We start from the raw sequence: 13273 nt of genomic DNA, 5'->3' as shown, positions 1-13273 counted from the left end.
TCAATTACATGGGGCTTTGCTAAGACCACACCTGGAGTATAGTGATATATTTGCTCTCGAGCAAGTGCAGCAAAGATGAACAAACATTGGTAGGTGCAGGGGTGGAAGAAGACATTGAGCTGGGTAAGCTGTTCAGGAGTTGGGAAGAATGAGAAATGGCCTCATCGAAACAAAGAAATTCCCGGGGTTCAACATTTTACAAGAAAAAGGATCTTTTCCCTGGGTAAGATATCTAGCATTAGGGATCACAGTCACAAACTAAGGAGCAGGAGGTTTAGGATTGAGATGGGGAGCAACTACTTCCCAAAGAGAAGATGAATCCTTTTAATTCTATAGCCTTGGAGGGTTGTGTAAATTCAGACATTGATTGCATTCAGAACAAAGTTGAACAGATTTCTGGTTATGAAAGGAATCAAGGAAATGGTAGATAGTGCAAGAAAACAGTGCCAAGGGAGAAGCAATGAACTTGTTGAAGGGTGGAACAGGTCTGGCTGGTCAAATGGCCAATTCCTGCTCCATCTGATAAAGGGCCTTTGACCTGAATTGACAGCTCTATTTCTCCTTCCACTGATGCTGCCTGACTTGCTGAAATTTCCAGCATTTTCGGTTTTAATTTCCAATCTCCAGCATCTCCAGTCATTTTGATTTTGATGAAGGTCAGGCAATCAGATTGTGATGGGGGCTTTGCACTCACCGTTACACTGGGGGCAATCACACTGTCCGGTAATTGGGTGGGGGCATGGAGCTGGACCACACAGCTTCCTCACACACTGCACAGAGCCCATCTGGAACACAATGCAGAGCACAGCATAAGTGGACTTGCGTCTAATAGGTGGAAGGAGGAGAGGAGAAGATGTGGTGAGACAAGAGAATAGAGATAGGGTGGCGAGGATGGGCAGTGATGGAGGGAATATGTGAGTGGATGAGTCAACTCCTCCCAGGCCTCATCTTGGCTCCCATGTGCTGCCATTACTCACCCGGCAGGTACACTGAGAACATAAGTCACTTGGGTCTGCGAATGTCTCTCCATTGCTGATACCAACACCAGCATAGTAACAGGCTGTGAAAACCAGATTGCTTGTAAGTGATACATTTCCATAGAACGCAAGACTAATAACAATTTTACAAAGAATGTCCATCACACAAAAAGGCTACTTGACCCAAATGGTGACATTGGTGTTAACACTCAATCCACCAACAACAGATTTATTTCACCCTATTGGTGAACCTTTCCCTTCCTTGTTTATCTAGCTTCTCATTGGATAAGTTGTTACCATTTTATCCAGCTACACCTTGGGATCATGGATTCCATATTCTTCCATAGACAGGGTACGTTTCTCCAACCATTGCACATTGTCATGCCTCCCTATCGCCTTCTCTTGACTGTTATCGGTACTGGTGTCACTCATAAATTCATAAGTAATAGTACAATTAGGACATTCGGCCCATCAATTCTACTCCACCATTCAATCATGGCTGATCTATCTCTCCCCCCTAACTCCATTCTCCTGCTTTCTCCCCACAACCCCTGTCCTGTCCCTCTTGGGGCGATCAGTACTCTTGCTGATGACACTTAGTTGCCCTCCTACTTGGACATGTCTGTAGGCCGATCAATATCTCTAAACGTCTCTTGCTCACGGAGATAACCACACACAGACCGCTGTCCCTTTCCCTCTCTAAGTGAGATGTCTACACACTGAACCCCGCTCTTCGTGCACCGATGTTTCTCAATCTCTCTCTTGCACTGGACAAAGATGTGTCTTAGTCTCCCTGCCTCCTAGTACATTGAGGACATTCTTATAAAGTACGGTCTTTACCTTCACACACAGGGCAGCACTGAGAGGGGAGGTTGATGGGATGGCTGCAGCCTGGGTTGTAACATGGTCTCCTTGAACAGCTGACAAATCCGTTCATACACTCGCAGCGGGTGCAGGCGTCCAAGGGCCCAGGGAACTCCTGGCCGTTGAGATAGTCCACCCCCATGTAGTTACAACCTGGATAGGGAAAGGGGACAAGGTCAGGAGATACACAAGCACAGGGAGAACTGGAGAGCAGGGACATTCCTCCAGAAGAATCCACCCCCTCCCGGAAAGGCAGCAGGAAATACCCCCAAAATAGCTAGAAATCTTTAAATGATCACAAATAATTTTCTGTGCAGAAGCCAGCTATGCAATGCAGCCGGTCAGTGCTGAATCATTTGCTCCACATTAGCTTCCTTCTCCTCCTCCCTATATCCCCATTAATATCCCCTTCATTTCAGCAAGAAATAAGTCCTAATCCAAAAGCAGCAGGAAACTGATAGGAAGCACTTCCACACAAATTGTTAGAAAAATCCCCACTAATAAATAGCAGGAAAATCCCTCCCGAAAGGGAATATAAATCAGTGGAACATCCACCCCCCCAAATCAACCCCACAACTATCCCCAAAATATTTAATGGAGAATTACACATTAAATGCTCCCTGACACTATCCACCACTAGAAAATTAAAAAAAAACCCAACTCAGGATATCCCATCCCACCAATCCTAGAGAAATTTCCTTGGGGGACAAGACTCAATGGGCTGAATGGCCTGATTCTGCTCCTAAGTCTTATTCTTATGAAATCCCTCCAACCACAGCAGAAAATGTTTTTGCCACATTTCAGAAGCTGAAAGACCATAGTCTGATCGCTCAGCTATAAAATGAACCAAGGGATCAGTTAGAATTGAAGATGATGAAGACAAATGATAACGGCTACGTTGAGTTAAGGTCTGTCGTACCGTCACAGGCTTTGCAGCAGCGGTCCTGTGTAGGAAAGGGACAATCCAGCATGGGACAGGGTCTCCTCTCACACAACACACTACCCTCTCTGCATTCACAAACATTGCAGCCATCTGACACATCGGCAAATTGTTCTCCATTTGCAAATTCTTTTCCACCTAGCAGACAGCCTGAAATGAAGACGTTTCGGAAAATAATTAGTCTGAGGTACCCGTAACACCCGGGATATGTTGTGTTCCTCAGTCCCACCTGACCCGAAGCACAGCTGAATCCACCACCCGCCCCAATCCTGTGACTACCTCACCCCAAGCATATTGAAATTATCCAACATCATATTCTCAAATCCTTTCGATCCTGCACAAAATATAAACCAATGCATCCCCAAAACACACGCGTGCCACTCAAAACCCTCCCCCCCTAATATCCTACCCACTGCAGCTCCCGCCCTATATGTGGCCCCTCTCACTGACTCCTGTTTCCCTTGTCAAAAGGCCCCCAATCGGAACTCGCAACCTCTGGCAGCCCCCTCCCTCTGTGCAATCCCTACCGTCACACGTGCGGCAGCAATCCTGCAGGATGGGGTGTGAGCACTGCAGGGGGGCGCACGGCTTCCTCTGACACGTGACCGTGCCATTGTTACACATACAGGACCGGCACTTGTCCAATGGGTCGTAGAAATGCTGCGTGTGTATGTAAAGAATGCCAGAGTACAGGCATTCAGCCGGTGGAGCTGGAACACAGAAAATAGGACATCAATCGGGTGCAACAGTTAAGTCCCGTATGTCACAATGCAACACTGATAACCCCACATCACCTCAAAATGCAACATATGCCACACCCTCACTCCAACACTATATATCCCCACCCTCACTCCAACACTATATATCCTAGACACTCACTGTACACTGAAGTATCCCACACCCTCACTGTAACACTGATGCATCATATATCCTCACAGTAACACAGATGTATCCCACACCTTCACTGTAACACAGATGTATCCCACACCCTCACTGTAATACTGATGGATCACATATCCTCACAGTAACACTGACGTATCCCACATTCTTACTATAACGATATATCCCACTCTCACTGTACGATGACGATATCCCCCACACTCATAACCCAGATATTCCACGCCCTCACTGACACCCTTACTGAATCAATGATACATTACACACCCTCACTGTAACAATGATACATTACACACCCTCACTGTAACAATGAAATGCCCCTCATCCCTCATTGATACATTCCAAACACTTAGTACACCTCACCATAGCATTGATATATCTCACATCCCTCATTGATAACGCTGATAAATCCCACAGCTTCACTACATTCCCACAGATTCCCCATCACCTGCTGCAACTCTGATATATTCCACACCCTCATAACACTGATATATCCCGCACTCACACAACAACATTCCCAATGCAACTCTCCCAAAATACCCTGAGGCTCATTTTATGATAACATAATCATAAGGTCATAAGTGATAGGAGCAGCATTAGGCCATTCTGCCCATCAAATCTACTCCATCATTCAATCATGGCTGATCTATCTCACTTTCCTAACCCCCATTCTCCTGCCTTCTCCTCATAATCCTCTGATAAGGCTCTAGATCTTTCACTGAAACCCTCTTAAGTACCTCTTCTTGTGTTTGCCTCCTGATAGTAACTGTCGCCAGTGTGCCCATGGGGCCCAGAGTAACACTCTGAATGCATTGCAGCTTTGTGTAATGCCTTGATACACTGTAAGCCTTGCTGGAGATATTCAGCTCATACCTATACCCACCTGGACATTGAAGGCAACAGCTTCCCGGCAGGAGGAATGGGTCATTGCACAATAAAGGAGGACACCTCCTCGACAGGCATTGCACGTTCCCATTCTACAAAGAGATAACAAGTTACACAGAGAAATATTGATGTTGAAACACAATGTTACAGGAAGAGTGGTTCTAAATGTAGTTTAGAAACATGACTTTGCCATAGTGGCCTCTGGCTGTAGTGTTGAAAGACTGGAAAGTTTGTAGAATAAGTGTTTTAGGTTCATTAATTTAGTTTTATGGTTCAATTCTTACCCACACAGTTTATATTGAATTGATATGAACAAGTAATCACCCAGGTAATTGGGCAACCATCCGGAACTGAATAATTGAAGGCAGGTGATTCATGCTGTCATCTGGAAATATAAATCTACAGGACAGGCCAAAACCAATTTCCTTGCAAAGCCTAGTGTGCACTTTGATGAATGAGGGACTTTGATAAAGGATTAAATAAAATGATTAAAATTACATAACCATGTTAAGATAGGAATAACAGGGTCATAACGTCATAAGTGATAGGAGCAGAACTAGGCCATTCGACCCATCAAGTCTACTCCGCCATTCAATCATGACTGATCTATCTCTCTCTCCTAAGCCCATTTTCCTGCCTTCTCCCCATAACCCCGAACAGCTGTACTAAGCAAGAATCTATCTATCTCTGTCTTATAAATATCCATTGACTTGGCCTCCACAGCCTTCTGTGGCAAAGAATTCCACAGATTCACCACCCTCTGACTAAAGAAATTCCTCCTCATCTCCTTCTTAAAGGAACATCGTTTAATTCTGAGGCTATGACTTCTGGTCCTAGGCTTTCCCACTAGTGGAAACATCCTTTACACATCCACTCTATCCAGGCCTTTCACTATTCGGTAAGTTTCTATGAGGTTCCCCCCCCCCCCCCTCAAACCTCTAAACCAGTGCCGTCAAAGGGCAATTGATAGGTTGCACTGGGTTCACAGTGACCATTTCTGCAGCACATGCCTGGTGCCAGAGTCTAAGACTCGTTCACTGCAATGGGCCAGGGGAGAGGAAAGATACTTGTTCACCATGTTTCAAGGGACAGTCATATGTTTCAGATTAAGTGCTTTGGAATCAGTCAAGAGGGACAGAAGGGTCCCTTGACTGGTAGGTCAAGGGTAGCTATGAATGACACAGGTATTTGGATCGAGAAGGTAGTGTTGCTGGAGGCTCAGCCTTGCACTTGTTGAAAGGTATGAGGTCCTTGCTGCTTGTGCAGACAAGAGCAGAAACTGTAAGGAGAATGAGGAAACTGACCACCACAACATGGTGCAGGGTACCAATCAATGTGAGGAGAGAAAAAGGAACGTGGAAGTAATGGGGATTGGCTTTTGGAAGCTAAAGACAGAATTCATTCAATGAAAAAGTCTTATAACATTGCTAAAAATATAGTTGTTAGCCTGAGGGTTAGAAATATTTCAGAATTCAAAGGAAGGCCTGGCCTTTGAAAAGGAAAGGCCAAATACAAGAGTAGGCTAGCAAGAAACTAAGGAAGATTGTAAGAGCATCTGTAGATATACATGAAAGAAGAGTTTAGCAAAGGTTAATATGGGTCCCTAATCGATTGTGTCAGAAGGAATCATAATGGTGGATAAAGAAGTGGGAGAGAAATTACATTTTGAATCTCGCTTCATGGAATAGAGGAGGTTTACAAGTTTTGAGTGATGCGGAGCTCAACGATTTATATGTTCATTAAAAAAAAAGAATATTGTAATAATTATTGGGACAAGTGGCAACAAAATCCCAGGTTTAATGACCTGCAGGTCAGGGTGTTGGAAGGGGATTTGTATGTGGAGACCCAGTGTTATATATTCAAGTTTGCAAACTTTGTTTACAGCTAGGTGGGAATATGGACAAGGAGTGGGATACAGAGCAGCCTCACAAAGACATTGACAGGTTAAGTGAATGGCAAGGACACAGCTGATGAAATAGAATGTAAATACAAGATAAAATGTGAGATCAGATGGATAAACGGAGTAATTGAAAAATAGTGATAGGGGTGTTGAGATTCCAACGGGGTTCCCCAGGTTACGGAGGACCTGACTTACAAAAATCTAATGTTGTCAAATTCTCCCAAACTCTGTTCTCAGGTGTAGACCAAGGAACACTGCACACATCGCCCATAGGAAAAGCCAGTGCCTCCTCCTCCTCCTCCCCTTCTGTCGGGGGGAAGACTGACTCCCCTCCCCAATCTTTGCACACCCTGGACTTTCCACTCGTCACTTTAATCTCATGTTTCATGTATCTTGGTGTGTTTTATGACTGCTGGCAGACTAATTTCCCGCCTGGGCTAAATAAAGTTCTGTCGTACCGTATGGTAAATTCTCCTACAGCTAAACCTGAGCCACCCCTCACTCGCGCACACTTTATTTTATTAAACTGACAATAGTTTTCTGGCTGATCAGCAGTACTCCACCCTGGCTGCATTCAGCCAAATGTCTGTTCACTCCTTGGTAACAACTCCTATCATCCGCACTGACCTTCCCAGCTCTTTACAAATCAGTTCTCGAGGGCTGTTGAGGCTACTGATCTCAAATTACGTTTCTGGGGGAAATTTTTCTTTTACGGCTTTAGGAAAATACAGCTTACAGACAGTTCTTGGGAAAGGAACCCTGCGTAACCCAGAAACGCCCTGTACACAAGTTGCTGAAAGATAATGTGCAGTCTCAGCAAGCAGTCAGGGAGGCAAACAACGTGTGGGTGCTTATTGCAAGCAAATTTGTGTTCATGAGTGGAGACTTCTTGTTAAATTTATACAGGGCCCTTGTGAGTGAATGCTTCTGGGATAAAATGTACGGAGCTGCTTTCTACTGGAGGAGCGATGTACATGGAGGGAGTGCTAAAAGCTTGCAGGATTAATTTCTGAAATGGCAAATGTGTTGCGAGGAAAATATATAAAATTGGGCCTTATTCTCTGGAGTTCAGAACCATGCGAGGTGATTTCTTGAAAACGTATGAAATTCTTTAAGGAGGTTAAAAACAGTCAATAAGGAGTTGATGTTTCCATGGTTTCACTGTCTAGTATCAGGAGTCTGGTGAGAATTGTTTTTCAACTGGAAAATCTTTGGAAGTCACTGACTTGTAGTTATTTTGGGAACCAAGTGATTATGCGGTTAGTGCAGGAAAGTGGTGCCATGGTAGAAGATTAGTCATTTCCTTATCGCAAGATGCAAGCGGTCAAATGGCCTGCTCCTGTTTCCATTTCTTATCTTCCAAAGTGTGAAATGGAAAAACAAACATGTTGAAAAGAAGGAATGTGACAGATAGTGATGGGTTGGAAATAGTGGGGAAGAGGCAGCAAGGAGAGTGTTGAACTTAGAGACAAGGGCAGCAATCAGTAGGTAGATGGAGACATGGTGCTTGATTGCAGGTGAAGGGAGAAACAATGTGGAAATGGAGATGTCGGGAGAAAGGGCGAGGGATTGGACAAGGAGGAGCACTGAGAGATTGAAAGAGTGAGTGATATTTCACATTTACTTAAGCTAACACAAATCTGTACCCTTGTCTTTATCCCGATACTCACGATGCAATGACACTCCTTGCACTTGTTAGTCGGGTGCAGAAAATCAGCTCCATTGGGATACTCCTTACCAGCATATTGACAACCTAGAGAGAGAGACAAAAAGAGGACAGAGAGAGACAGAGGACAGCTCAAAACACTCTCTGCACCTTCTCTGGAGATGGTCATACCAGTTGCACGATGGCAGTTACAATGGGAGGGTCATTTCTCGTTTGCAATCTGGACTTCTTCAGTCTCCCTTTGCTCCTTCCATCCTTTAGTACATGCAGTTAATCCACAGAATACCTGCCCTTGCCTCTCACCCTATTTGTTTTACCCCATGGGTTCATTCCCCCATCCCAAGCTGCCTGTTGCCCCACACCTGATCTGGAACAACCCCACCTCCACCGTACATTCAACCACCACACAGACTGTTCCGTTACCGTTGCAGTTGTTCTGACAGCAGCTGCCAGACAGTGGATAGGAGCAGAGGGCGCTGATACAATCTCTCTCCTTACAGATCACCTGGCCATTCAAGCACGCACATTCCTGGCACAGATCTTCGGGATTTGGGAACCGTTGACCATCCACTAACACTTGATCCTCAAATACACAGTCTGCAAACAAAAACCAAGCATCTCACCAGTCAGTATTCCTTCTTCCAGTGCTCCCTCACCTGGTGTTCATGTCCTTGCACCTTCATCACACTGCTATTGCAGTGCGACTGACAAAACACTACAATGTGGGGACCCCCCAGTCAGAATCAATGCCTGTGCACCATATCGGAATGGCAGGCAGTGACCAGTGGGGTACCGCAAGGTTCGGTGCTGGCACCCCAGCTATTTACGATATACATTAATGACTTAGATGAAGGGATTAAAAGTACCATTAGCAAATTTGCAGATGATACTAAGCTGGGGGGTAGTGTGAATTGTGAGGAAGATGCAATAAGGCTGCAGGGTGACTTGGACAGGTTGTGTGAGTGGGCGGATACATGGCAGATGCAGTTTAATGTAGATAAGTGTGAGGTTATTCACTTTGGAAGTAAGAATAGAAAGGCAGATTATTATCTGAATGGTGTCAAGTTAGGAAGAGGGGATGTTCAACGAGATCTGGGTGTCCTAGTGCATCAGTCACTGAAAGGAAGCATGCAGGTACAGCAGGCAGTGAAGAAAGCCAATGGAATGTTGGCCTTCGTAACAAGAGGAGTTGAGTATAGGAGCAGAGAGGTCCTTCTACAGTTGTACCGGGCCCTGGTGAGACCGCACCTGGAGTACTGTGTGCAGTTTTGGTCTCCAAATTTGAGGAAGGATATTCTTGCTATTGAGGGCATGCAGCGTAGGTTCACTAGGTTGATTCCCGGAATGGCGGGACTGTCGTATGTTGAAAGGCTGGAGCAATTAGGCTTGTATACACTGGAATTTAGAAGGATGAGGGGGATCTTATTGAAACATATAAGATAATTAGGGGATTGGACACATTAGAGGCAGGAAACATGTTCCCAATGTTGGGGGAGTCCAGAACAAGGGGCCACAGTTTAAGAATAAGGGGTAGGCCATTTAGAACGGAGATGAGGAAGAACTTTTTCAGTCAGAGAGTGGTGAAGGTGTGGAATTCTCTGCCTCAGAAGGCAGTGGAGGCCAGTTCGTTGGATGCTTTCAAGAGAGAGCTGGATAGAGCTCTTAAGGATAGCGGAGTGAGGGGGTATGGGGAGAAGGCAGGAACGGGGTACTGATTGAGAGTGATCAGCCATGATCGCATTGAATGGCGGTGCTGGCTCGAAGGGCTGAATGGCCTACTACTGCACCTATTGTCTATTGTCTATTGAGTGGCAGTGTCCAATAGGTTAGTGTCTGTGAAACTATGCCGCAGTGCGTCGGTATCTGCTGAAATGTGGCCTTGAGACACTCCATGAAACACTCCAAAGACGTACAGGTTTGTAGGTTAATTGACTGGGTAATATGTAAAAATTGTCCCTAGTGGGTGTAGGATAGTGTTAGTGTGCGGGGATCGCTGGGCGGCGCAGGCACGGTGGGCCGAAGGGCCTGTTTCTGCGCTGTATCTCTAAATCTCAATCTAAAAATCTAAATGTGAAATGTGTCTAGATTCTAGGATGATATATCCCGGAGACTGTCAGTGCCTGAAATCAGTCCAAACTGAGAGTCTGACGACATATGGACAAAATTAACTACCAGTTCCTTCGGTAGAGTCTGAGCTCTAACAACTTGCAATTCACTGCAAGACATCTTGTTGATGATTACTACCTCCTGCAGGGACAGCTCTTTGATTCCCACAGCAACACACTGAGCTCTGACTACAAGCAATGCCGCCCTGTCATTTAATGATTGACCCAAATGGTGAAGTTATTATCGTCTGTGACCTTGTCCTCATTTGTCATATTCAACAGCTACATCTGTAGATACACCACGAGGCAGTGCTTATTATTTATTTCCTCCACTGGCACTGGTGTTCAGATTCCAGAGTCCGCTCTTACCGGGACACTTTGCACAGCATTGGTCTGGCTTCCTTTCTGGCCTGTTGCAAGTAACTGTGGGGCAATCGGTTGGGACACAGAGTACTGTACCAGCCTGCCAAAAGGGAAATCATTTAGATCAAAAGTTTGTTGAGAAATGTAGCATTCATTCAATAGCTCCAACCTATTCCAGGTGACGGCAGCCCGACTCAATAGCCCACCGCCCACCGGGTTCACCCATCAGAGACCAGCTACAACCAGTTCTGCCCCATGTACACAGGCATCTTCCCCGCGGCTGCAGAAAACCCAGGCAGACCTTACCTGACAGCGACAATCCTGACACGGGTTGTCTGGGTCAATGAACTTCTGCCCATTGCTATACCGTCGTTTGTTGTATGTGCACTGGTCACACGACAGGCAGCAATCACCTAGGAACAAATATTCTGGCAAATTAGAATAAAAATCTTCATTATACCACTACCCTTTCACCTGACTCAATAACTCCAGATCTAATTCCCTGACCTAGCCTTCCCATTCCTGGTCTTACTCTTCACTCTTCACCCCATGTGATGACACCAGCCCCCCACTTCCCTCTAACCCGTGACTCTACATCCGTTACATTTTGTGACCATGGGACTTTTATTTACTCAATTGATCTTCCTTTTGGACGTACCATTGTTTGAAGAAGGGTGCCGGCAGTTAACAGTGGGGCACTGCTGGGGTTTGCAGATGGAGTCACCGTTGACACAGGTACAGGTGGTGCACTGGCCATCCTCCAGCTTCCATGTTGCTCCATCTTCATACTCCAGTCCCTGCACAACACACACTGGCAGAGGAGAGACAGGCAGACAGCTAAAGACACAACACCGACAGAGCGATATGAAGGTATAAACTGGGAGCTACACTAGGTGACCTGGGCTCCGAGCCTGTTCTTCCTTTCAAGAAGATCATGGCTGATCCGATGGTAATCTGAACTGCATTTATCCGTGTCTCTGGTAATCTTTCACCCACTTGTCTATCTATCAATGTCTTAAAAATACTCAAAGACTCTGTTTCTCCCTGCCTCTTGATAAAGAGAGTTACAAAGACTCATAATCAGTCTGAAGAAGGGTCTCGACCCGAAACGTCACCCATTCCTTCTCTCCAGAGATGCTGCCTGACCCGCTGAGTTACTCCAGCATTTTGTGATACCTTCAATTTGTACCAGCATCTGCAGTTATTTTCCTACAAGACTCATAACCATCGTCATGGAGTAATACAAAACAGAAACAGGCTCTTCAGCCCAGCTCTCCATGCTGAACTAGTTGTCCATCTAATCCCATTTGCTCGCATTATGCCCATATCTCACTTAACATTTCTTATCCATGTACGTATCCTCATGTCGTTTAAATGTTGTTATGGTACCTGTCTTAACTAATTACTCTGACATTTACGCACCACCTTCTGAGCGAAGAAGTTGCCCCTCAGGTCCCTTTTAAACCATTCCTCCCTCACTATAATCCCACGCTGTTTAAACTGATTCTTCTTTCACTGGGAAAAAGACTGTAGGCATAGATAAGATGTACGTGTTCACCTTATCTATGGCTCTCATGTCTTCATACATCTCTGTAAGGTCACTCCCCAGTCTCCAACCCTTCAAGGAATAAACACGCAGTCGGCCGACCTCCTATAATTCAGGCTCTCAAGTCCTGGACACATCCTCATATATCTTCATCGCATTCTTTCCAGCTTAATGATGTCTTTCCTATAGCAGGGTCATCAAAACTGTACACATTGCTCCAAGTGCATCACCAATGTCTTGTACAACCACAACATTAAATCCAGACTCCTATACTCAAATGCCTAAATGATGAAGGCAGGCATGCCATCGGTCGTCTTCACCATTCCGTCTAACTGTGATGCTACTTTCAGGAAACTATGTACTTATACTCCTAGGTTCCTCTGTTCTACAACACTTACCAAGGCCTCACCATTCACTGTAAAAGTCCTACCCTGATTTCCCAAAATGAAATACCTTGCACTATCTGAATTGAATGCATTTTCCTTAGCCCGCTTACCTCGATGATTAAGATCCTGCTGTGATTTTTGATGACCATCTTCACTGTGTACAATACCACCTATTTTAGTGTCATTTACCTGGTATTTAGTGTTATCCTCAATCCTCAAATAATTTGCCTAATCTGTTTTAAATGGGCTATCCCTTATTTTAAACAGTGATCCCCATTTCCACAAAGTCGCATTCAAGAGAGAGCTAGATGGAGCTCTTAAGGATAGCGGAGTCAGGGGGTATGGGGAGAAGGCAGGAACGGGGTACTGATTGAGAATGATCAGCCATGATCACATTGAATGGCGGTGCTGGCTCGAAGGGCTGAATGGCCTCCTCCTGCACCTATTGTCTATTGTCCATAAGGAAATATTTCTCTCCAAATCACCCTCTCTCAAACATCTGAGGATTTTTATCAAAATCAACCAACACATTTCATGTATCAGTGTAGCAAACTTCCTCTCAACTGTTTCCAATGTATTTACTTCCTTAAATAAAGGAAGTAACTTCATAGTACACCAGTACTAAATACATCTGTGGTCCTGTGCGGTACACAATAAAAAATCTATCCCTGGCCATAATGTCTGTTAATAACGACATTGGCAGTTACAACACATTAATCTGCACATCTGAGTTTTCCTCATATG

At 45.1% G+C, this 13273-nt stretch overlaps 1 protein-coding gene across 3 annotated transcripts in view; it reads right to left on the bottom strand.

Annotated features, from left to right (window-relative positions):
- Positions 1–13273, bottom strand: part of kcp (kielin cysteine rich BMP regulator) — a 106932-nt gene that overhangs the window by 28541 nt on the left and 65118 nt on the right. For 2 of the 3 annotated variants that reach the window (XM_078419626.1, XM_078419628.1), the window contains 11 exons: positions 11256–11408; positions 10904–11010; positions 10604–10697; positions 8553–8726; positions 8134–8216; positions 4562–4655; positions 3309–3491; positions 2761–2931; positions 1818–1994; positions 978–1060; positions 695–785 (listed from right to left, as the gene is read on the bottom strand). In XM_078419626.1, the coding sequence (XP_078275752.1) occupies positions 695–785; positions 978–1060; positions 1818–1994; positions 2761–2931; positions 3309–3491; positions 4562–4655; positions 8134–8216; positions 8553–8726; positions 10604–10697; positions 10904–11010; positions 11256–11408 (1410 nt within the window). The remainder of the gene's footprint in view (positions 1–694; positions 786–977; positions 1061–1817; positions 1995–2760; positions 2932–3308; positions 3492–4561; positions 4656–8133; positions 8217–8552; positions 8727–10603; positions 10698–10903; positions 11011–11255; positions 11409–13273) is intronic. The other variant, XM_078419627.1, reaches the window with a different exon arrangement.

The sequence above is a fragment of the Rhinoraja longicauda genome, chromosome 23 (assembly GCF_053455715.1).
Source record: "Rhinoraja longicauda isolate Sanriku21f chromosome 23, sRhiLon1.1, whole genome shotgun sequence".
NCBI lineage: Eukaryota > Metazoa > Chordata > Chondrichthyes > Rajiformes > Arhynchobatidae > Rhinoraja > Rhinoraja longicauda.
The sequence above is the reverse complement of the archived record's forward strand: the minus strand, read 5'-3'. Positions and strand labels throughout refer to the sequence as shown.